Source organism: Montipora foliosa, chromosome 13, assembly GCF_036669935.1.
Source record: "Montipora foliosa isolate CH-2021 chromosome 13, ASM3666993v2, whole genome shotgun sequence".
NCBI classification, from domain to species: Eukaryota; Metazoa; Cnidaria; class Anthozoa; order Scleractinia; family Acroporidae; genus Montipora; species Montipora foliosa.
The window spans coordinates 30835781-30862030 of record NC_090881.1 but is presented as its reverse complement, the minus strand read 5'-3'; the positions used below and the strand labels follow the sequence as shown (position 1 = coordinate 30862030).

General features: G+C 37.9%; 2 protein-coding genes across 5 annotated transcripts in view; one reads left to right on the top strand and one right to left on the bottom strand.

The window, feature by feature from the left end:
• LOC137982897 (dynein regulatory complex protein 9-like) overlaps window positions 1-334 on the bottom strand; it is a 45929-nt gene extending 45595 nt beyond the window's left edge. For both annotated transcript variants that reach the window (XM_068830063.1, XM_068830062.1), the window contains exon 1: window positions 195-334. The gene's annotated coding sequence lies outside the window, so the exon portion shown is untranslated. The remainder of the gene's footprint in view (window positions 1-194) is intronic.
• LOC137982892 (G patch domain-containing protein 1-like) lies at window positions 259-26250 on the top strand. Of its 3 annotated transcripts, none has more exons than XR_011118850.1 (11): window positions 259-944; window positions 3849-4118; window positions 5963-6104; window positions 6400-6877; window positions 9668-13163; window positions 16544-16747; window positions 17986-18062; window positions 18273-18354; window positions 19039-19385; window positions 21727-21808; window positions 22023-26250. XR_011118850.1 is itself a non-coding variant. In XM_068830055.1 (11 exons), the coding sequence occupies exons 1-11, from the start codon at window positions 405-407 to the stop codon at window positions 22196-22198; spliced, it is 2508 nt and encodes an 835-aa protein (XP_068686156.1). In that variant the 5' UTR covers window positions 259-404; the 3' UTR covers window positions 22199-26250. The 3 variants fall into 3 exon arrangements, 2 of the variants coding, with proteins under 2 accessions (XP_068686156.1, XP_068686157.1); XM_068830055.1 differs by having other exon boundaries at window positions 13054-13163; XM_068830056.1 differs by lacking the exons at window positions 259-944; window positions 16544-16747; window positions 17986-18062; ... (2 more) ...; window positions 21727-21808; window positions 22023-26250 and adding an exon at window positions 1688-3049 and having other exon boundaries at window positions 9668-12301.

Genomic DNA, 26250 nt, shown 5'->3' with positions numbered 1-26250 from the left:
AAAAAGAAGTTCGAGATGATTAATTACCCATGGGGTAAACAAAAAAAAACACTTATGAAAGTTCATTATGGAAATACTAAAGATGGGGGAGTTAAAGGAATAAGCTTGCACTTTTAAAAGAGAACTTTTCTCTTCCTAGGCCTTACTCATGTATTTTTAACTGAAAAAAAAAAACAATCAGATACAATTTTTACCTCAAACCATCCAAGACCTGGAATTACTCGCGAAAGGTCCTTTTTGGTTGAAAGAAGTAAACATTACATGACTCAAGTTAGTTCACAATACGATGACATTCGCTGTATCCAGGAAACGATGTGCAATTGTTTACCTTCGCGCGCCTGTTGACACCAGCGGTTCAACTACGAATACATGCGCTATTCACTGTCAACCGGCCAACTTTCAAGATGGCGGCGGATGACGATGAAGACAATTTTGCAAGTTTTGGAACACCTTTTGAGCCACTGGAAGAAGATGTACAACGTAAGAAAGCAATTCCGGTGTATGAGCAGATTGTTACAGATTCTGAAGGCAGGAGACGATTTCATGGTGCTTTTACAGGCGGGTTTTCCGCCGGTTATTTCAACTCGGTCGGAACCAAAGAAGGATGGCAGCCTTCTACGTTCGTCTCGTCACGCTCGAAAAAACTTGAGCATAAAGCACAGACACCTGAAGACTTTATGGACGATGAAGATATGGGTGAATTTGGGATCGCTCCTAAACGGATCACAACAACAGAAAGGTTTTTGTCAGAGGAACAGGAAATTCAGAATCGCCGCAAGCGGATGGTCTCCTCTGGGAATTCCCGCGGAGTTATTCCAGGAGATCCCGTGTTGCAAGATCTTATTTTACCCGTAAATATGTCATTTGGTGTCGAACTGTTAAAAAAGATGGGCTGGAAGGAGGGGCAAGGAGTTGGACCACGTGAGAGGAAAACAAGGAAAAAGGTAATTGAAATCTAGAACGCTTACAGTGACTTCTTCTGAACCTTAATGTGAATGGTAGTGATAATACTTATTGTTATACTTAGGAGTAAGATTAGGATAAGAACTATGGTAATGATAATGATATTAATAATGACAACGGTAATACTATTGTGTAGTTCCAGAAAATATCCATAACCCCACCACGGAGAGAATTTCATATAGGACCCCCCCTCCCCTTCGGACTTTCCATTTTAGCGAGGACGCGGTAACTCCCCTCCTCCATGGAAATTCCAAAAAATGTCAAACACCCCCTATACCCCCTGGAAATTATGTTCTTCCAAACAAACAACAAACAAGAGGCCGTGTATCTAGCGTCAGGCACGTATTTGAGACAATGTGGTAAACGTTGCATACATGCGTAAGTTAAAAGTCATGAATCACCCTGAATACATAACCTTAACTTTATTATTTTTATGTATACATTAGCTGGTCTAAAACGTAAAATACAGTATTGCCAGTATTCGAAGACAGCTACTATCATACTAAAATTTGGTTTATCAACGGAGTTGATAATGTAAATTGACCACCGTACAGAGATTCTAAAAGCTGACGTTTCGAGCGTTAGCCCTTCGTCAGAGCGAATCCAAGCGCGATCGATTCGCTCTGACGAAGGGCTAACGCTTGAAACGTCAGCTTTTAGAATCTCTGTACGGTGGTCAATTTACATTATCAACTCCGTTGATAAACCAAATTTTTGTATACTACTTCCCCACCGACGCAGCACCACAGTTTCTTTAGAAACTACCCCTTCATTCATTACTATCATACTAGTTGCATATAAACAGTTTTTTGAGCTGTTTACAGATGTGTGAAATATTAATTTTGCGCACTTGAAATGGACACAATCGCAAGCACATTTAATGATGCATTTTTTACAAAATTATGTAATGAAGAAGAGAAAAAGAGAGACCAATGAGTTAATAGCAACTTTTCTGTACTCATCTTGCCAAATGACAGCCTCTAATATACACTGTATAAAAGATGCTTCACAAATGCAGTGATTCTCGATAAGTATCCAGCAAGAACATTCATTGGCAAGTTACCAGTCCATCACGGACAACTACTACTACTCTTTGGAGACTGGTGATGAGTAATGGTGGCACCTTTCCAAAATCGTCTTTTTTTCTTAAACTGGCGTCAATTGAAGAACCAAGCATATTTATTCCTGTGCAAATTAGGGATCGGGTATTCAAGAGTTTAACCCAGTTGGGTAGTCGGGCGCTAAAGATCATTGTTAAGAAAGGCCTAAAGCACCCATTGGAGTCAGAGGCACTGCTGTACCTCCGAAGAGAGGTTAGAGGACACAGGGCTCATAAATATGTTGAGTACTTGTGCTAACCAATCCCATGAGAAAAGTAATGTGAGACTTCAAGAAACGTTCAGCAAAGACTGGACACTAGTCATTGCTTAAAGATGAGACCAAGAATGCAAAAGAGCTACATGTAGACCTTGACTTTATGCTGGATGACCTTAAGCCAACTTACTGACAGCAGATGGTAAAGAGGTGAGTGGGAGATGGGTATGTAAGCAGAAAGGGCTCAACTGGAACAACTCAGCCAAGAGATTGCAAATAAGGGTGCAAGCTGTGAAAGAGCAGGTGGGAAGATGACCAGTTAAGCAGAAAATGCTTTGATTGGATGAAGGAGAGGAAAAGTGGTACCTCAAACACAGCATTAGTGGAAGATAGAACTAGTCTTTGTAAGCAACTCCTGACGACCAAGTTTTGCCATCACAAAAAGACAGAGATTAACATCAGTCCGGATTTGTTGTGCACAGTAGGTAGATGTGTAGGGATTACCCGGAGAGAATACCCCACGTCTTGTTAGGCTGGGATTCCTTGACACAAGCAAAGTACCTTGTACATGTACGACACGACTTGGCTCTAATAATTCAGTTTTTTGTTATGCCTGGAGATCAGAACTTTGTGTCTAAGGTTCTATCAAGGTACTTTCAGTCTAACCTACAGTACTTAAGCCCCTGTAAGAGGGTGAAGGAGCTAGAGCTTTCAGGGATGTATCAGTTGAGTGGCAATGATTGACGACGAGCTCTCTGTGAATGGATAGCAGGTAATCTGGGGATGCAGAAAAGACAACCAAGTACTCAATCCTTTGAGGTCAGAGCTAAGCTGCAATCAGGCTTTTTGCCAGGATTGCATTAGTGGCCATCCACCAATGGTTTCTAACTTGAGGCCATAGGTGCATTTCCCGCGATTTTCAGCCAATAAACGCATTGATCAAACTTTAAAGTTGAATGCGTTGTTTTCTTGCAAAAAACATTAAAATGGGTCGAAACTGCATTTGATCATTTTAATGTGATTTAAGATTTTATAAGGTTTTTTTTTGTGCTCAGTTTTGCTATTAGTATCCTACATGTAAATGATAGGCAAAGTATTTTCCTATTGATGTATTTTTGATTATTTTTATACTGAGTCACGGGTTGTATCTCATTTCAGTCAGGTGTTGGTCAATGGCAATAATAATTACCATCATAGTAATAATGCCAAGTAATAGCGGAGCTTGGGGCACGTACGGAGCACCATGGGAAAGAAAATATGGTAACCCATGCATGTGAGAAAATTTGGTTTTGGTCACTGTACGACTGTATGACTGTCCACCCCTCGATGTATGTGAATGTGACCAGTACCATGTGACCATATCGCGGGTTCAAGTTTAGAGCTCATCGAGGTCAGCTTTTTTTTTTTTTAAGTTGACCACTGACCAGGAACTGGGTTTCGATTAGATCGCAGGCCCAAACCAGGTAATAAATAACTCGGAGCTCCGCTTTTAGGCTTGGCTTAATCTATATATTATAATGATGGTAAGATGTGATATTGATAATAATGATGATAGACACATTCTTTTATAGGTTTATGGTTGTTCTCTCCCTTCTGGTCTCTCATCATCGCATATGGGTGCCAGTAATGAAAAAGGAGAAGAAGAAGAAGAAGACATCTTTGCTGTTGGTCTTCTCTTTGCACCTAAAGATACTGAGATCTTTACCTTCACAGCCAAAGATGACAAGCATGGATTGGGCTACGAAGGACTAGATCCTTCAACAGCACTATTTGGAAGAGAGGACTTTCTTAGCATGGATCCTGTGTCAAGAGGAACAGGGAAGAAGGGCATATTAGGGGAGGTAATATTTTAAGGTGTATTCTAATATTTAATTGATTTTGCAATGAATATGTAATACAACACGAAAGGCAGATCTTTACAAACTCAAGGCAAAGTCAAGAGTTTGTAAATGTTATGCAGATCTGACGCAAGTATGGTATATGACATTTAAATGCCAGCTTTTAAGTGTTAATGTACACTAGGTATTTTTGGTGCTTCAAGACATTTTAACAGGGAAAGAAACATTTGTGTAAATGAAGAGAAATCTGTATCAAATGTACAGATACCGTATTTACCCGTGTATATTACACACCTGTGCATGACATGTTCATGCAAAGCTACACTGTAGCATGAAAAAAATTCATGTCCTGAGTAAGAAAATTTGTCCCACTACTTACAACAGTAAAGTGAATACGTGTAAGCCTATGTAAAGAGTTTAAATGCTGAAACCTTTATGCAAACTCTGTCTCTGAGTTGCCTTCGAACAGTTCTCTTGTGAAAGATTCATCTTTGCAAAGTTCAATGATCTTGTTGTGTTCGTATAAAAGATGGTCTTATGTGTCATCAAGGTTGTTTATTACTCCACGATTTATCGATTAGGTTTCAGATAATTGATTTCAATCGATGTGTTACATTCTGGAGGACTCATTATCTCTTCAGGAATGTAGCTCTATGCACCAGCGATTCACGAAACCACGAGTTCTTCTGAGGGCTTCTTTTGGTGTCCATTGATTCCATCTGCCGTCCACCTTTACCTATCCCCATATTTAAATGGGTTTATTTAAGGAAACATCAAGGGTCTGGAGAACTGAGGTCAATCCGCCAAGAATTACTGCTAAATTGATGTTTTCTTGTGCGAGCTTTAAGTCACATGAGCTTCAAAAGCATAAACAAGCAGACTTCTTCATCTCCCCAGTCCACCACGTTGCGGATGCCAAACTCTTCATTCCCTTGGTATCCATCAAGCCTTTCTCTTGACCAGCACCGATAACTCTGTGCTTGTTTTTAGGAACTGTCTTTCTCTTAAAAATCACCATTGGTCTTAATTTAGATCCATCAGCACACATCAACACAACAGTTGAGTGATTCTTCTCATTTCATGTTGTTCTGACTTATCTTGTCAATCTTCTCTCCAGTGTTTTTGATCATTCAGTTCTGCAGCTTGTCGAAGTTCAGTTGCGTTTAGTCCATATTTCCATTAAGATGTATTGGATAGTTGTATTCCTTACAGAGTTTTATAGTAAAATGGTGACATTGGATGATCTTTGGTGAAATTAACAATGCATAATTTATCAGCACAGTGTAACTTTGACTCTTTACTCCAGTGATTTTCGTAGCCATTTTGATGTTTTAATTGCTCAGAAGTGAAGGCCATGTCAATCAGTTGTTCATTATGTTAAGTAGGAAGGTTGTAATTAGTGGATCTAAATCGTTAACTGTCTCTTGGTTCAGCCTTTTACTTTTCAATCAAAAACCAGTTTGTCTTTGTTTTATGCTAATGAGGGATGCAAATCTAAAACAAAGGATTCCGTGTATAATACACATCTATATTTTCGGAGCTGTTAGCAGGAGAAAGTGCATATTTTACACAGGTAAATACAGTATTGATTAATAAAACTTTTTTTTTCCATCATGAATTATTAATGAGTTTTATAATTACTATATGAAAGAGGGCCTATAAATCATATCTATACGTGTCTGTGTACATTGGTTGGCGAGTGATGAACTAGACACTAGCCACTGTGTCAACATCTTGAACTGAACAAAATGAGTTAAACCATTAATTTTGCCTTTTCGTCCATTTATTTTCACTGTATGAGGTGGATTCCTAATGTGCATGTCTATTGTTATTGCTTCCACTTATAGGCATTTGGTGTTGGTGCATTTGAAGAAGATGATGCTGATATTTATGCCACAGATCATATGTCCAAATATGACATTGAACTAACTGCTGATCACAGCACTGGATTCCATGGTTGGACTGGCCCCCCTAAAGAAAATCAGAGAGGTAATGTTTTTTTAACCATTGGCAGGTAGGATTGTGATTCCAAGCGAACTTATCATATCAGTGGTTTTGTGCCTCAGTGCCAGCGCACACTTTTTGTTTACGTTATAGACATTATTTTAGCTGAATTTCATTGAATTGCTTATTAATTTTTTTAAAAAAATCAGAGAAACGCACTCAACTATCGTTCACTGATCTCATTTTTACATTGTACTATCATACACAGTTCCAAAAAAATCAGAAAAAGAAATGTAGAAGTTAGCATGGAACTTAAACAAAAATGTTCCTTTTTTATCAGGTGGTGCCTTGTCTATCTTCACTGCTACAGTTAAAGCCATGGACTCTGTGAAAACCTTTCCTCCTCCTGTTGTTCCACGTGGTTTTAATTGCAATCACAAGTTAGAAGACTTGACATTTTCTCCTAAGTCTTCAGAAGAAGGACAGGCACTGACTGTTGCCGACAGGCAAGAGATGCTAGGAGAAGAGCCACTACCGACACCAAAGAGATCAGTTTTTGATTATATGTCAAAAGAGGATAAAGAGAGGGTTATGTTGTCATCTAAGGATATCACATCAAAAATTGCCAGCAAAGCACCTGCCACAGCATCACGTTCTTTAACAACTGTTTCAGCACCAAGGGGATGGACCTCTAAAGTGCATTCTGGTCACAGCAGTTTCAAGCCATTTGCCAAAGATCCTGCAAAGCAAGCTAGATATGAAAGTTTCTTAAGTACTAGGAATGGAGAAGAGGTCTGCCAGCCTAGTAGTAATGAAAGGTGAGCAAGGATACTAACTTAGATACAATTGAAGTCATGCTGTGCCTCCCCAACAAAAAATGCTTGTTTTTGTGAGTGTCACTGTGGAGCTGTTGGGCATACATGCTTCATTGAGTCATTCACATTGCTTTTTGTGGCCTTAAATCTCAAGTTAACCAAACATCTGCAACAACAGCCGCGGATCTTGTTTGGGAAGGAGAAAACCTTTTGGGGGAAAATTTACAAGCCCAGCTGAAGATAAGAACTTAAGACTTAATCAGAACCTGGATTAACATAAACCCGCAAAACGCTTCCACCTTTAAAGAATCAAAACGCATAGTTTTATTTGTGGTTCTTGAAGGAGGCTGAGGCCTCTTGTGTAGTAACTATGAGAGACAGGCATGCATAACCAAATTGCAACAAACAAGAGGTTGCAAGTTAAAGGAGCTCTATAATGCTATTTTTTGGTCACTCCGTAGAATGCTGAAAGTTGCCTCAAAAGAAATGAAAATCAAAATGTAAGGCGGTTTGTAGACTTAAGACTTTGTCACTGCGCTGACTATTAATTTTAGTTTCTTCGGTGTTACGAATTGCAAGGATGTATGTGGTTGTGTTTGGAACAATTCAGGCCAAGTTCATTTTGAAGAAGAGGTCAGAAATTTACTGTGGACGACTCCCCCAGAAAGTAGCTTTTGGCTACTAGATCTCGATTTTCAGCTCACTTACCATAGAATCGCTCTATGTGTTGTTGAGCTGGTTATAGCCAATCTGCGCCCAAAGCCTCATTCACTATTAGGGACTTTTGGGAAGTCGAGGAAGGACAACAACAACGGCTATGACATCGCCACCAAAGGATGAGATTAGTATGGGTAATCAAATGGTGACGTGTGAAATTAAAAATCAAACAATTTCCCGAGCCTTTAGGGGAGAGAAATTATTTGATTTTGGACATAAGCGCATACGATCATTCTGTCATGAAGCATGCGCTATATAAGTTTTTAAGTTATTATTATTATTATTAAAAGGTAAGTGAAATTGTTCCCTGATTTCACGAGTGTACCATTTGATTAGCTATTTAGCAACTCCGTTGATAAAACCAAATTTTTGTATATTAATATCATGGGGGACAAAGAGACCTATTTCGATATATTAAAATTCAGTCCTAAACAAAAGGCATCATTTCGAGGCTCTGGGGAATAAATATAAGGAATTGTATGAATTTCTTCCCCAGAACCTCGAGATGAGATGTTTAGGACTGAATTTTAAGGACAGTGCCTACTAATTCCAAGGTATTTTTTCCCCGGTTTATGAAATCCAAAAAGAAAATTGGGGGTAACCACACATTTTTCAAAGATGATTGATGAATAATATTTGTAAAAAGCTTTAAAATACAAAGCATTGTATGGCGTTCTTTCCCAAATTGAAGCTTAATTATCTTTCAAAAATGCATGGTTATCCCTAATTTTCTTTTTCGATACCAAGAGTTCTTACTGAGATCTACTTTCTCCGGATAGTTTTAAACCGCGCAAGAATATCACTGTCTTGGTAAGCATCAACGATAGGAAACCCGAGTATCTCGAGATTCGCAGAACGTAAGCGCAAGAACAATATTAGGCACCGTCAAGTGGGCTATTATCTGTTCGTTCATAAGACGCCATTTTGGCAGTGTCGGAAAAGTTGCCGTGGCAACATTGTAATTTCACCTGTGAAATCATAAATTACCGCTGAAATTTCCCGCCAGATTTAAGGAGTAATTTGTCACCCATTTTATTAATGAAGAAAAATTAAAGGGGCTAGTTCACGCAATTTTAGGCAGTTTCAGCACTGATCGATTGGTCATAGAATTAACTAAAATATCAAAATAACTGTTCAAAACTATAGAAGAACTGTAACAAAACACAGGGAAGCCAAGAAGGGACATGGATGGACAAAACTGGAGAGGATTGAAATGGATTGAATTTGGGTAAATTTGCAAAACGTCGGCCCACCTTTTTCAAATTTATATCAGTCTATATCAAAATGTCATTTACAAAGCTGGAAAATCACTCTCAGCTGTTATGTGGCCGTGATTTTGCAAATGGAAGACTCTTGCTCTGCCAATTTGACGTTTAGAGCTCATAAATAACAAAATTAAACAAAATTACCTAAAATAGCGTGACCTAGCCCCTTTAAGGGCTCTGCACTTCTCGTTCTCGTCATGACAACGACGTGCAATGACCAAATTTGAGGTTGTGTGGTCGATTATATTTTAAAGTTCTTTTCAAACAATCGCATTATTCATACCTCCAATAATTTCATTCCTGGAATGTTGGTACACATTTTCCATGGCAAACGACTTGGACTAATCGCGAAATAATTGAATTGTTGATAACTTTAACATCCTCCTTGTTTAAGCTCCTTATTTACTATCTCATAATCGACACGCGCTCATTAAATCATAATTCAATATTTTTCTTCTGGATCTCAAGGTCCTCCTATATCTCAATAACGTCTGTCCAGTTTTTGCTTTAAAATTTAAAAGCTCCTGTGATTAAGTGTCAAGACCCGTGCAAACAGACGCGACATTGTTGGCCAACAATAGTTGCGGTCACACTAGAGAGAAACACGGTGTAACACTAGTGTTGACATTACTCTAGTGTCAACTCTCGAATGCGACCGCATTCGCATTAGTCCACTAGTTGGGTGATACTAACACCATGTATGTAATCTTGTGTAAAGTGTATTACTTCGTTATTATCTTCCTGTGTACTTCACAGTCAGTTTTTTGTCGCTCGAAAAAGTTTTAAAACGTTTTCTGTTTTTTCTGTCTAGTGGGCTCACAGAATGGGAACGAGAACGAGAAAAAGAAGAATTCATCCGTTCCGCTGCTTTATATCGGCCTCTCAATTCAACACTGGCGTCAAGATTTACCACTGCAAAGCAGACAGATGACCACAGAACAGTTTACGAAGATGTTGTAGCTCAGCAGTCGTCGGACACTTCCGGACAAGTGAAAGCCGCCAGAATGAAAATGTTTGGAAAACTAACTCGTGATGTATTTGAGTGGCACCCGAACAACATTATGTGCAAACGATTTAATATTCCCAATCCTTACCCAGGCTCTGATGTTATTGGCGTGCCAAAGGGACGAAGGGTCAAGTTTTCACTTGGTGATTTTTTAACACCGCAAGCCGAAAATTCAAGTGCAAAGCAAACCTCAAGCTCTGAGAGTGAACGCGAGTCGGAAAAGCTCGGAAATTCAGCGAATGTAGTTGCCACGCCGGAAGTATTGCCGAAGTCTTCCGAATACACAAGTGCTTCGGTAGAATCTTCGTCCGTGGCAAATTCTGTTGGCGCGCAAACTGCAGTTTGTCTGCTGACGAGCGAGACAAAGCAAGATGAAGCTAACTCACCGCCAAAGAGACCTCCCATGGATTTATTTAAAGCGATCTTTGCTGAATCCTCAGAAGATGAATCAAAAGAAAATGACATCGAAGGCGCAAATGTTCTAGGAAATCAGACGGAAAACAAGACGGCGTCATCCCTGAGAAGTTGTGATGATGATCAGACCGGTAACAATACAGTATCAGATCGTTTGAGTTTTTCAGATCACACTGAAACGTCTCAAGAGACCTTACCTAGTGCGCATACTAATGAAACGAAAAGAACATTGGAAATTGGCTTTCATCAGCAGCCGGAATCACCCGATGTGTTTGGTCCAAACCTACCTCCTATTGTTCGTTACAGCAAAGCCTCTCTCTCGGGCGACGAAAAATGTGCCGAAAACAGAGCTCACAGTGGCGGTAATTTGCGCAAGGGTCTCATTGAAGAGAGAACGAATGACACAAAGAAACATAATTCCGATTCTAAAACGCCTTTGCGTCATTCCCAGGAAGAAAAGAACTCGGGAAAGAAGGCTGGAAGTGAAGATGATATACGGAGCAAAAGACGAAGCAAAAAAGACAATGTTAGGAAAGACGAAAGGAAAAGATATTCCTCCGAATCTTCAGACAGCGAGGACTATAATAGGTCAAAACACAAACATAAACGAAAAGAAAAGAAACGTATTCATAGGCACAAACATACAGGAAAAAGTAAACACCGGAATGAAGAGAAAGCGGAGATATTCAGTGACAAGAGAGTTACTGACGATGAGAAGAAACAATGCGCGCATGAAGTTTCTTCATCCCATGATAAGCAGATTCTCGACAAGTTGAAAAGTTTGCAGAGTTTAAAAACCGCAAAGAGAATGCGAGCAGTCGATTTCATGTAAAATAAGATGATATAGTTACGAAATAAATGAGGAAAGGCACAAAAAGAAAAGGAGCCCCGAACTCCCATGCTTTATTGCTGTTGGTATTTTCCTTCTCCTACTAAGACCCTATTCGTCAGTGAAGGATCTTGTGTACACGTGCGCGCCCTCGAGTATTTTGTTAACCATCTACCTTTTTTATATTGTGAACTGTCCAAACCAATGTCATGGAAGCGGTGTCAGAGACGGCATTTTTTTCGTTCGTTTTTCCGAGCATTTCCAACAAAAAAATCCCATCACTGGAGACGTTTCTCATTCCCCTTTTCTCTAAAAACGGAGTTAAAGGGCTTGGCCAATGTCACAACAGGCATTGACGAACCGAACATGTACACCGAGGTCCTCATCTTTACATGTTAGGAGGCGGGGGAAACGAAGAGCTTCAATAGCCTATGGCGACAAGTATCAACATTAATGCGTCATTATTTCATGGTAACAAATGCGTCAACGTAATTTAAAATATTGATTAAAACAGCGTTCTTGCTCTGGCGATTATCTTTCAACCTCCCAAGTTCCCGGGAAGCCGGAGTGGAAAGGTGGAGAATGTCCCCTTGTAACGAGCATTCAAGGTTGCTCACTGTAGTGTTAACGTTGCTCTCTGCGAAATTGCATGCGCGGCAAGAGTGTATAACCTCGTCACCTCCTATGTTTAATTGTTTCCTTGTGTTCGACAATATATTTCAGATTGGTTAAATACAAGTTATATTGCTATTCTTAAGAGACGCACACAATTCACATGCGTGATGCAACACAGTTCACGTATTTGATTGCAGCGTAAAATATTACGCATCAGTTTTTTTGCCAGTAAATTATTTTTCATGCAATTTACAATTTTGCTTGGTTTTTGGTACCTTGATACAATTACAGGACTTCGTTGAAAACCTTAAGTAGTCCCATTACGATTTATGGCGTCATTTACGCGGTTAAAGCTTTCAAAGATTGGCCTTACACCAATATATTTCCAATGTTGGGTCAAAGTACCTTTTATTTGTAGCAAACGAAATATAAGTCTGGCTTCCCACAAGTTCCCTATAAATTTAGTTTGAGAGACTGGACGCTAATTTGCATCTGTACAATCAAAACATTGGCGTAAGCTCGTGATGCTGGTGGTGCAGTGAAGTTGTGAATTACTGTAAAGTTATTTGAAGGTTTATCGGTGCAACAGAATGGGATTTCTTCATTTAGTCGCGAAGTTGCTTGTCATAACTGCATGGTTCACAGTTTTCGCTGGAGGCGCCGGTGACTGGAGTTATCGCAAACCTGAAGATGCAAGCACGTGGAAAAATCATTTTGAACACTGCGCTGGGCATAAACAGTCGCCGATAAACATTGTTCCTAAAGAAACTATTTTCGATGCCGGGCTCAAAGACCTTGCTGTGAATTTTGAGCATAGCGTTTCAGCTAGCCTACAAAATAACGGGCACACAGTTCAAGCGACATTTAAAACCGGGAAGTCCAATATTTCCGGTGGTTATCTTGAGTCTCAGTTTCGCGCAGTCCAGATGCATTTTCATTGGGGAAGCCTTGATTCACACGGTTCGGAACATCAAGTTTCGGGACACAAATACCCTATGGAAATACACATTGTTCATTTTAATGCGGAGAAGTACCCAAACATCTCTATCGCTATGAAGAAACAAGACGGTTTGGCAGTTTTGGGAATATTGGTGGAGGTTGGAGCGACAAATGAAAACCCAGTAATAAAACCTATAGTAGACACCTTAAACGCGACGCATTTTAAAGGCGATACAGCTTTTATATCAGTTTTGGAGCCTCGAAAATTCCTACCTCAAGACATTCAGCAATATTACACATACAAAGGGTCGCTGACCACCCCAGGGTGTTACGAAAGCGTACAATGGTTTGTTTTCAATCACACGTTTAAAATCTCCTCTTCTCAACTTGGAAGTTTCAGGAAACTCTCCGAAGGAACGAGGCAAAGTACAAAGAACCATAACTTGGAAGATAATTTTCGACCAGTACAGCCCTTGTATGGGAGAAATGTCACTCGAAGTTTCAGTAAGTATGATTGATTAGATTGAAAACAGATTTCGTTTGTTAATTGTACAACAAAACGATACTGATTACAATCAGTGAAATATAAACACATCATCCTGAAGGAGTGTTCCCTAAGGAGCAAACAATATTTTCATTTCCTCGTGATAAACTAGAGTTTGACCCTCTTGAATTTCCATGGTTGAAACATTTCTGAAGAAGATTTACAGGTTTTGCAATAATTTGTTGCACTTGAAATCTATCAATATTTAATTACTCAAGAAAACATTTATAATTTTCTTTCGTTTAAAATTTATGGCTCATTATTTATATTTCATTTCTGGTGAAATTAGTGCAAATCCTATGATAGCTTTTCAGTTAATCTGAAAGATTTTCATAACTGTCCATTAATTGGCAAAGATGTCATTGGCCTCACTTTCAATTTCCTGGGTTTTTTTGTTCCAGTGGTTGGCACGTTTTAAAAGCAAACTTTACGTTTCAAACAAAAATCTTCTCAGTACAGGTTATATTGCAGGGTCCGAAATTAACATATTTATATAGGCGCCAACTGCCGACTAGATAAAAATTTTCAGTTGCCAGATGGAAATTGTGGTTGCAAAAAATTTCGACTGAAAATGCACGTTTTGAACTTTTTTATGGATACCAGAAAGCAATGACCGTGTGGTCTTGTGTAGGTGTCAAGAATTATTTTCGCTTTCGAAAGTGGAAATTTTGGAGAGAAAATGTATTCGACCTCGAATGTAATAAAGAAATCCATCAGCCCCTTAATTCGTTGAAAAGTTCAGCCATGGAAACATCAGTCATGTTCTGTCATACTCAAGCCACCATGTTGTTACCGTGCTACATTTTTCGTACCAGTCCCTTGCATCTCTTTACAGAGTCGTTGTTTTTTCGCGCTCAGTGCGTATTTTATGAGAAACTGCAAAAAAAAAAAAAAAACCTGGTGACTTGCGACGTTATGGAGGTAGTTATAATTAATGGGAAAACTCCTTTCATTCTTAATTCAAAAACATCGTCAGGATAAAAAGTAAGACACCTGTTGGCAAACGGCTCTGAACTTAATAGGAGGTTGCCCACTGGCGACCAGTTGTGAAATTCTGATCGCCAGTACTCCATTTTTAGTCGCACTGGTGACCAGGAGGGCGCAATTTCGGACCCTATATTGATTCCTTTATAGTTTGTACATACATATATCTGACTAAATTTGACGTAAAAGTTCTGGCCCGGGTTGCTCGAAGCATGGTGATAAATACCATGGAAACCTTTAGGTTTTGATACCTCTTAACCAACGGTTAGCGCTAACCAGGCTTCAAGCAACCGGCCCCTGGGGTTCAGAGATGTATCCAGGTTTTCAAATTTAGGGTCCTCTGGTGAAAAATTTGGGGGTCCATAGACAAGTTTACGCTCTTGATTTAATCATGGGTAATCCGGGCAACATGGCTGGAAATTCAAAGGTTTGTATGGAAATTCAAAGCAAAATATACTGTACATGACTCTACTTTATTGACTTTTGCCTTCATAAACCAAACAAATAAGTTCATGTCCACAACTGAGATGAACTAGACTTGATAGCAGTTCTTTGGAATTCCTAAATATTGCTTTTTTGGTCTCCATACATTCTCTGCAATTTTGTGCCTTTGGAATTACAGGAAATGTCTGGCAGAAACTCTTTTTGATAATTAAGAATAATTTCTACAAATAGCCATTCTCTCCATATTTATTCTGCTGCACCTTTGAGCGCATATCTTCTGTTTTGGAAAATAAAAAACCCAAAGTTGCATGTCATGAATACTTTTCATCGGTTTGAACTTCCTCACAAACCTTTGAATTTCTCTCCATCTTGCCCTGATTACCCACGATGCACTCGCGTGTGAACTTGTCTATTGCAAAATTTTGGGGGTCCAGCTAATTAATATTCAAGAATTAATATTCAATCTAGAGCATCTATTGCCTCTTAACTGATGCTGCAGTACCCTTTCAAATTTCTAAATTGCACAAAAATAAAGCGTTATCCCACCCCCTCGAATATGTACTTGAAATATTTCTTTGAAACTGTTATGCCTATTGTTGTCGATCAAAACGTATGGGCTTTCAAAGCTCCATCGACCACATTTGAAAATGTCTCGAGGAATCTGTACTGTTGGCTCCAGTTGGAAAATGATCTAGATCTCCACAGCGAAAAACAGAACTGAATCTCAGTTTTCCGTAAAAGAGCGTCATTTATTTTTACAACACAAGGTGTAATTTAGGAACAAAAGAGTAAACCATTGGCCCTTGACTTACCCATGGCCATGGCCAATGTTAATAATCAAGCGATTGAATACATTCAAGTTTCATGTTAAACACATTATTTTTTTTAACACTAACTGTAAAAAAGTTGCATGATTTGCAAAACAGACAAGTTATGTGCAAAACAAGAACCAAGAAGATAACATGTGTGCGCCCGGAGTAAACATCAACAGGGTTGCACAAAACAAAAATTTAACGTACTTCGCTGTTGGATTCTCTGTCATTTTGCTCACGATGAACAGACCAATGCCTGAAATTTTGCTTGGAAAGCATGCAACAAATTGAACTTAGACAGAAATGGTTAATTATCATTGGCAGATACAGTGTAGAAAGTGTCACCGATTGCAAAATTCCAAAAATTACAGCTTACCTTGATGTTTAAGGAACTCAATCTTTAATTTTTTCTGTAGTGAGAATTTCCTTTTGCATGTTTTTTCTGGTGTTTGTAATTTCCATAAACATTCGATTTGTTTTCTGCTTCCAATTGGACCCTTAGTCCTATATTCTATGCGTCCCAGGACGCAATGACACACTCTGGATACATCTCCCAGGTTTTTCTTGTCATCGTTTGAAACAGAGGTTGTCCATCAATGCATGTGGTGGGTAGCAAATAAAGGGGATGAGCCAGTAAGGAAAGCAATTGTTTGGATAAAACCATATTTAAGTTAAGGGGGTTAGGTTTAGTGGAAGGTTGACTGCAGGTGATTTCTGGCCAGTAATGAAGTCAAGAAGGGAAAATTATATTTAGGATGGGACATTACACTGCAGGTGCAATCAGGTCAGATATAAACATAAAGGTACTTCGAGATAGTACAATGGCTTGGAAAAAGGGCAACAGTGGTATCAAGTATCGTCATTGTTATAGAATAACTAAATGGAGAGAGATTAAACAACCAAGAATTAATGAATCAAAAATGTATTTTAAAGACGTGTTTCTCTAGCTGGCTTTGCAAAAGTGCTGCTAATTGAGGGCAGATGTATACTGACCCAATTTTTTGGAAAGTCAAATGTATTTTTACCAAGAGAAGATTAATGTTACACAAGGGCCAAGTTGTTTCAAAGCATGAGTCGCAGTATTCTTTTCCTTTTTATAGAGAAGCCTCCATTTGGGTGTAGTAAGATATCAAACACCACTATGGAATGTTTTTCTCTTGTTGGTGATAAAGTTGTCTTCTATGAAGCAGTGGTGAACCTTTGTACTTTACCAGCAGCAGTTACATTATATGTCTCGCAACCTGAGATCGGTTTCAAATTTGAGAAAACTGTTTACTCAGATATAGGCTCTCCACAAAAAATAGGTAAGTGATTGGTAACTTCCACTGCATGTACAAAGTAGTCTTGACCTTCTCTTTTCAAAAAAACATAATATTTATCCATTCACTCTTCAAGCGCCTCAAGATGTCTTCAGTTGTTGAGTAAAATTGTGGGGCATTAGACAGAGTAAAATCTGTCGCGTCTCACTCCCAAGAGTGTGCTTGAAGTTACTGAAATTTTTAACTTTTTGCGCGCTATAAGCCCCGCTGGACAAATTTTTGTCTCTTGGGCTCCTTAGGAATGAGCCAATGAGAAGCGTCCAATATTTGACACTTTTTTAGCTGTGATGTAAGAAAAGGACACTCCAGCAGCTCAAGCTTGCACGATATCCTTTTCTTTTGTCACGCTTGATAAATAGATTCGACTGCCTTCACTTTTAGAGCTCGTAAAAAAGTCAGGATTCAATATTAAAAAAAAAAAAAATTCCGAAAATGACTTCTTGAAAGAAATGAAAATCTACCCCAAAAAAACAACTTGAAGGGTTAGGGGCACTTTAAAAAAAATAATTTTTTTGCTCTGGTTTATGTGTTAATGTATGCACCATTCACAAGGTGCATTTTTGGAGAGTTATGTTTGGTTATTAGATAGATAGATAGATAGATAGGATAAATAGATACTGTGTTTATTTCCTTCCGTGTTGCAGCTAAGGCTGAATTACACGAATGGGGCCAATACTAGAATATATAATATTATGAATACTTACATGTTACGAATTCACATAGTCTCTTTGTATTACATGGTTGTCTAATTAAATTAGTGTTTCCTGACCTGAGCGTGTAACCATGATAATTTGTCTGCGATGCAGTAGATGTAAGCACCGAACGTAGTGGCTCTTGCGCGCGAGCATCGCTTAGAAAATTGACGCAAGCTTGACCACGACGCGTGGCAAGGGTCTGGAGACCAGACGCAACTAGAGCCTCACTGTAAGCCAGGCCAGGAAATACTATTTGGAGGGCCTTCCTCTGTACGCCCTCAACAACATCACTCAAATACTCTGGTAGAGCGGCCCAAACTGGTGATCCATGTATTCGAGGATTCATCTTACAAGGGCGCAATAGATAGCAATTAAATCTACAGCTGGAACCTTTGATCTCGCTAGCAAACGAAGGGCATAGAGCCATTTGTTCGCTTTCTTAAAAACATAATCTATATGTTCATTCCATTGCCATTACATACTTTTAATTTTAATTGATTAACCCTCTGTAACTCTTCTCTCTTTAAGGAAACCTTGATTATGGATTCACCTTGGAATTTCACTCCCATTTTCGTGAGACTCAACCATCAACTTTACATATAACAGTAAGATTGTGATACTGCTTTTATTTATTAGTCAGTCTCAGGAAAGTTAGCATTAATAATTGGAAAAGTACTTATTTAGTTCATCTTTGAAATGTTGTTTTAATACAGTTTATCTGTATATGATCATTTTTTATCTATTGCACAGCATTCACATTTTTATAAGACTGAGGTGTGCTTCAAAATAATGAGCTTTTTAATCTTTTCTTGCAGATTAAAGAGGCTTATCCACTCTCGTCACAAAAACAACAGGAAGTGATTTCAGCTGATTTTGACGAGAGTGCATGTCAACTTGGTATGCTATGATTTTCCAAACCTTTCTATCCTATTTCTCCAGTTCTTTAAAGCCACTTCATTGATTACCAATTAAGTGTAGAGTAGAATATAAGATTGCACTGCTAGTTTTTAAGGCATTGCATGGATTTGCTCCAACATATATTGAGGAGCTGATTAATGCTAAACTTGTTTAGACGTATAGTTTGAGATCTGATTCCGAAAATTTTTTGTTAGTTCCACTTGTAAGGTGTAAGACCTTAGGCGAACACGCATTTGCACACACAGGTCAGGACTACTGTTTGGAATGCTCTGACATTATCAGTCAACTTGGAACATGTGATACATGTAGTATGAACTTTTTTAAAAAAAGGACTTAAGACTCACCCTTTTATATATTAGGAAAGCGTTTTATTAGGATCTTTGTATTATATTCGTATTATATTTAATTACATTTTAGATTTGTTTGTATTAAATTAGAGATAGTTATATACGATTGTATTATTATTTTTAGATTGTAAAGTGCTTTTAATTAGAATATGTTAATAGTTAAGGCGCTATAGAAGTTTAATAAAATTATTATTATTATTATTATTATTATTATTATTATTATTATTATTATTGTCTGGTGGTAGGTACGAGCATGTCAATTGCTTTAGATCAAACATGAGATGTTAATGTTGTCTAAAAACCCATCTTTTGACAGGTAAATGTCTACAACACTCATGCAACAAACACTGGTGTTTTGGAACAGCCTTTGGTTTCAAGAAGCAAAATAAGCTTTACATAGGTTTCTCTTCCACATTTAAACATCTTACTGCAGCCAATCCTCTTGTTGATGTCAATTTCTATCGCAACGAGTCTGGTAAATGGCATTTAACAGATTCTGCAACTTTTGCAAACAACGAAGAAAAGAAGGTGCATCTTACAGGAGTTATGGTGCACAATGATGTATCAACAAAACATAAGAGGGGATTTTCGCAATCGCCTCAGTGGGAATATGTGACCTTTAAAGCCAAGATTAGCAAAACTGCAGACAGTGTTTTGTACCAGGTATGTTTTTTGTCGCTTAACTAATGAAATGCCTCTTTATATGGAGAAGAGTGTTTTACCAGGGGCTAAAACGTCTTGTAAATCAATATGACCACTACATCCTAGAAACAAGTGGCATATTTTTTGGATGTAACACAAGTGGTCATATTGAGCAACAACCGCCCCACTGTAAACCACCTTTTTTGTTTGTATTAATACCCAGTATTAATTTTTGTATTAAAGCCTGCATTTAGATCTCTTTATTGTATCTTTAGTATAGGTTATCACATGATTCCAAATTGCATGAGAAAAATCATGAATGTGATTACTTGTAAATAGTATACATGAAAAAATTTTCAACCCTCACCATTATGGGAAGACTGTCAGCCGGCTTGTTGTCTTGTTCGTCTTTCTTAGAACTATGGTATAAAAATCCTCCGGACAATTTTGTTGAGGGCCTCCGGTTCAAAACTTTCATTATCCAGCTGTTTGTGCTTTCCTAGTTTGTAGTCTTAGTTTGGCATTTTCCTTTAAACTTTCAAAAAAACATTGCTGTTCTCGCATTCTTGCCAAATCTATCCACCATTTTGTAAATTACTATAATTATTATTTTCCATATAATAAAAAGAAAATAATCATTACATGTTAGCTCAAAGATAATGAATTTTATGTTCTTGTGGCAAAAACAATATCTCACAAGTGAGTGTGTTATTCTTGCCACTCAAACATCAAATTCATATTTTAATTATTGCCACTGACTGTGTAATATCCTCTCTGTTATCGTGTCAATATATAGGCTACACAAGTTTCTGTGCACCAGCTACCTAGTGGATGTAGCTGGTGATGATTAACTACAACAGCAAATCTTGGTTTGGAGTTAACCCTCATATGGGTAAATGAGCTTAATTACTGTGCAGCTAAAAGACAAACCTTACACTGAAACCCACACCTCATTGCCAGAAGCACAAAAACCTATCCCAGGGAGATGTCACATGGCCAAGTAATTTATTATGAAAAGAGTAACTGTTTGGCCTGTGTATTTAAAAAAGTAAAGATGTTTTCTTGCCTTCGTGGACTCAGACAGGTCTAAGTTGACACCTACATGTAATTACTTACACGTGATCACATGAAGGCTCTTGAACTAAGGAAATTTAGCCGATTTCTTTTAAAATCCACAGTATTTCAGTGAATTATGTTACAATATCTTGTTCAATTCCGTAGTCCAAAGTCAACATTCCATGTCCCAACCATATCAGGTGAAGTGTGATTGTAGAATAGTTGTTCACATTTAAAACTGTTGTTATTGGCGTTGACTGCAATCAAAACCAATAAACAAGAGCTTTTAATTACAACTTTCTATGAGGGTATCTAAAAATACTTATTCTTAACAATTCCAGGAGACTTAAAAAATTATAAATTTAATGAGCTTGGTAAGATGCGATACCAACTTCAAGTAACTGTTATTTGATGACTGGATATTGCATTGCATGCAACGAAAACACAAAAACTTGTTTCCGATTACACACACAATTCTCTGATACATAATTACCGGTATTTTCCCTTTAATCTGTCGCTCATAGCATCTGTGGTTCAGTGTGATCATCACGATTGCCTCTAAATGAGGGGATACAGAGTTTGATTCCTACTTGAGCTGCCTTCTACGAGGCAGGTAACCAAACTTCCAGTGAGTCATGGATTTGACTTAATACATTAAATGGGTCTCTTATCTTGCAGGGCTTGGAGTTCTCTCTGTTGTTGTCTGTCTGATCGAGGGACACAAGCTCATCAGCCAAATTAATTAAAAAGTGCAACCCTTGTAAAATAAAGACTTTGTTGGTTGTAGCAAAAGTTTCTAATTTTCTACTTGCACAAATCCCGTAATACACTTCTTTTGCTCCCCAAAAATTTGCATAATAATCAAAGGGCCAAGTTGAAACTGTAGTACAGTTGAAAGTTGAAACTGTAGTACAAGTTGAAACTGTAGTACAGAATCTGAATCAGAATCAGAATCAGAATCTGTAGTACAGAATTTGTTTAAAAGTTTCATCTAGACCTTTGATCACTTTTCGTAATAAAACCAATTTGCGGAATTTGTTTAAGCTACTATAAAGCCAAAATATACCATAGGGTGTTTTTTGCTGAGCTTTGCCATTGGTAACTTATTACGTCACAATAATGACCACATCTTGTTTGGGAATAATCGGTGTTTCATATGGTACCATATCATTGCTGTTACGTGATACAGTGTTGTAGCGTCATTCATTCTTAAGTCTTAGAAGTCTTAAAACTGTTCACCTGATTGAAGAGTGACCTATGATAATGTTTACATCTGATAAAATAAGAACCATTTGTTTGGTTTCAGCTGCTCATGGTACCAACAGATGGACTTTATTACAGAGTACTGAAAGATGAATTCACACTTGCTTGTGTTAAACCAGTGCCAGGTGAGTTTGCATTTCAATTTTGAACTCCAATCTTTGTCATCGTAGTTTCAGGGTTCCTGGCACTTTTGGCTTTTACATTGTTTTAGTAGCAGGTTGCAATAAACTAAGTGTTATTTTGTTGTTGGTCGCCACCTATTTACCATAAGTTATAGGTGTAAATTTACTTAGCTCATTGTTTACAGCTAACAAAATTTATGAAATTTGTTTTGTTCAGAAATAGCACGTCTTAGTGATGCAGGCAAGATTGCCATAGGAGTTTCTGTGGTTTCCATGATTTTAATACTTGGTGGTATTACCATGGCATTACTCTACTGCAGAAGAAAACAGTACACAAGACACGAAGCTACGCTTGTTGATGAAATGGAGGATGGTTTAGATGATAAGCTGTAAGCTACAATAACTGTAGTTTACAGGTTGTTTCTGGCATTCTTCACATGTCAACGAAGAAATCAACTTTTTTATTTATAAAGTCTTTCTGCCAGCCATAGTTGCTGTAATGGGCTCATTTTTACCATTATAATTATCCTCTAAACCTCACTGGGAGTTGTGACCGTCAACTAGTATTCTTAAAAATTGTTGCTGTATTGTAGTATGTACCATTTTGCTGTCACAGTTTTCACCACTGGTACACGATACATCCACTTCCTGTGTGGAACAGATATCCTACCTAAGCTATGTATGTCATGACAATTCACCAAAGAAAATGTTCGTGACATTTTTACAGTACTTACTAAGCGTAACTCGACACTCATCTTTGTCACAGCCACACTTTTATTGTTGAATAATATTGTCAATGAGCAGTGAATAAATTGTGAACAGCCCTGTTTTCAACTCCCGCTCAAAGGAAAGAGAGGAACGAGGCCCAACATTTTCACCTTTCATAATTCATTTTCCTAGTTCAGTGGCTCATAGCCACTTTGATTGATTTCAGCCAAAATATCATGTCTTGTTGTGTCCATAAAAATCTATTTACATGGGATTTTTAGTCCATATCTGGCTCCTCTATAGACCCATATCACTCAATGTCCAAACTAGCCTCTCATTCAGTGAGAGGCTAGATGGGCTAAGTCAATGCAAAGGCAAAGCCTTTATTCCCCATGGACTCCAGAATGGCCGCCGTGTGATAAAGGTGAATTGTACGGTTTTTCGTTAAGAGAGGTAGTCCATGATAATGATACTCTGAATGAATACTTTGGAAAGCTTAAAATGTTTTAAGATATCACATGGGTTTAGATGGGCATTGGCACTTGGATTAGTCTCGGCAGTTACTGTATGCTAATGAGGCAACTTTTTGACTCAATGTGGTCAAAGCTCTCGTAAGCGACCAATAGGCTTGAAAGGTTGGGTGGTCATGTACGGGAGGTTCACTGTACCTCTCCAGAAGTTGGCATTGCCAGGTACAGCAAACATTAATTCTACGTAAGGTGCTGTCCATCTGAAGTCATGAGGACCTGATGAGCAGTATACAGACCACACCAGTTATTAATGCCAAGACAGTGAATTGGGATGATACCGATAATAATAATAATAATAATAATAATAATAATAATAACAACAACAACAACAATAGATTATCATTAAGGTCTTCCCAGAATTTTTGGACATGTCACTGAAGTCATTAGTGTCAACCAAATTTGACTTGTGTTAATATTGTTTTTTTCATCCACCAACCCAACGATGTTGTGAACAGTTATTAAACAGGTGCAACATATTTCAACATTAATGAGAACAATAGAAATGTTGCATGATACATTTGACTCAATTCACGCAACATGTGGCAGCACCACAACAGGTTGGTCAAACGGGCACAACACTGTTGCAGGATGTTGAGTTGTATGTTGCATTTGTTTGACTGGGACTTGATATAACCATTCCCTTTTTGTTTTACCTACAGTCGGTGACAAAAATCCTTGGAAAAGTACACGACTGCACAGATCTGAATCTTTTGCGGCTTACTCTCCCCTCTCAATGTTCTTTGCATGTGAGGTTCTGAGCCCATTTGCCAAAACAACATTGTGGGAGGGCAAGGTATCTCAAAGTGTTTCAACAATTTTGTCCGAGGCTGTAGCTTTAAAGAAATCTTTGGAGTTATGTATCGTGCCAAACATTAGAATATTTTAAAGCCTTCAGGTTAAAACAACTTGGTTTTAAAATTCCCCATCCCACAAGTATGAAATACTTTATCTGTTATTATTTCTTTGCTAATTGGCTACAAAATTGCTTATTTCCAGCTTCAAAATGCATCTTTCAAGGACTTTTTTTTCTTGGGGGAGGGGGGTGGTTGGAGGGGCTCAGAAATTGTAACTTGAGGGAAATTGATCAGACTGCAGGCAGGAAAAAAAGAATTCTTATTTCAAATATTGGGATCTACAATATTATTACTGTTGCACAATATATGTGCTTGTTAAATGTTTATCGAAATGCGTTGGCTTCTGTAATAAACTCAATTTTAATAAAAGTAAAAGATTTTCACAATATATTCTTTGTTATACAATACAACACAAGTATACATAATTATTACATTCAGTAATATTGATAACCACCCATACTTTAATTCACACTGCAATAAAGTCTTGCAAACCGAGTACAAAGGGCGTACTGTGGAAATCTGTTGAAATCTGTACAAAAATGCCCCAGGGAGAATAAACATTATTTCCCAGTACGGTCCTGAGCAAGTAAATAGTAAGTTTTTTTATTTTTTATAGCACTGTTTCTTTGAGTGATTGAACACTTCTTCACGTGGTGAATGTTTAATCTTTGTGTTCCATCAATGAACTTTGAACGGTTTACCTTTAGCATGTAAAACTAAATTCTGCTTGCTATTATTATTATACTGCGGTGATAAAAAACAAAAATCCATTTTTTGAACTTTGTTTCCCTTAACTTGAATTTCCTGGGAGAAAGGAAAAACATGGAAACACACCGTTCCATTGTAACCATCCGTACTGTAAAATCCCAACCAAAAACCAGGCAATCCGATTGCTCCATTTAGCCCGAGAATTGCTTGCCATATAATTTTTCATTTTGCTGAGGAGTAATGCTCGAAAGGAGCTTGTACTGCCATTGTTGAGAGAGATTAATTTTGTTTTTTCTATCTCCACAATCTTTAACACGTGTGCATTGAATGAATGTTTTGGTAACACCTGTCTTGTTATTACCTTGAGCAAGCCATTTTGATTTGGATATGAGAAATAACAATCACATTTTTTCACAGAAGATTGTGTTGACATTGACATGCTCTTCTTACAGATACGCATCATCCACCCTCCCTCAGACGTTTTTCTGCATGGGTAAAGACAAAGGCCAAACAGCTTGTCTTATGACATTGGCGGCACCGAAAAGTGAATATTTTGATCAAATAATGGTGGCACAGGCAGTCTTGCTTTAGGTGGAAATATTTCCGTCATCAACAAAAACTATTTGAGTTCAGGTGGACTGTAAGAGGCCTTAATCTGGAGCAAGAAAAGCAGGACCAGTTACCTTGCATAATTCATGTCCTGATTCAATTAACCCTTAATAAACTTGACATTGCAATCTTTTTCCTGCATCTCATACATCACTCCAATAAACTGTCATGGGTTGGGCAATATCAAATAAGGAATTTCAACGAGAATTATCAACTGAGGGTAGTGTGCATAAATTAACCAAAAAATGTGAGGATTTTTCAATGGTGTACAAAAATTCCACTATTCGGTCAATGTGGTTTCTATTATATTATTATGAAAATTACACCTTTTGCTGCTCATTGACGCAAAATATACATTCATTTACGTCAACAGTTGAAACTATATGGCAGATACATGTTCATTAGTACTTCCATGAACTTCATTAATGCAAATGAACTCTTGCCTATGCTCTGTTGTTAATTTGTTCTTCCTGGTCTGGACGACTTCTGCCCGCTTTTATGGCTGCTTTTAAGGTACTTATTGCTTGCTCCACAATGTTAAGAAACGGGCTGTATGATGGCTTTTTAAGCGCAGACTTAGGACAGCGTACATGTACTGCTTGTTTCAGTACTGTACATGTAAAATTTAAATAATTCTACATACTCTTGTGTTTTTGTTCAGTATTTTCCAATACATGTAACTACAAATGACACTATTGAATATTTTTTCCTCCTATTGTTTATTCGAAAAATACCAACATTTGTCAGTTCACGTGAATGTGCAATTAATTATGCATCTCTCTGCTAATTGCATTATTGTATGTCTCTTATACACCATTGATCGTCACACTGCAATTGATTTACCATTGCGTGAGATTGAAAGTATATTTGTTATCTTTGATTGTCCAAAGGTGCAATAAATTGTTCAAATGAATGTTCATTTGCGTTCATGAATGTATATTTGCCAGTGCTGTTGACGTAAATGAATTTATATTTTGCATAAATGAACAGCAAAGGTGTTACAGTAATAAGCGGGACTTCTTTTGAACACAGAATC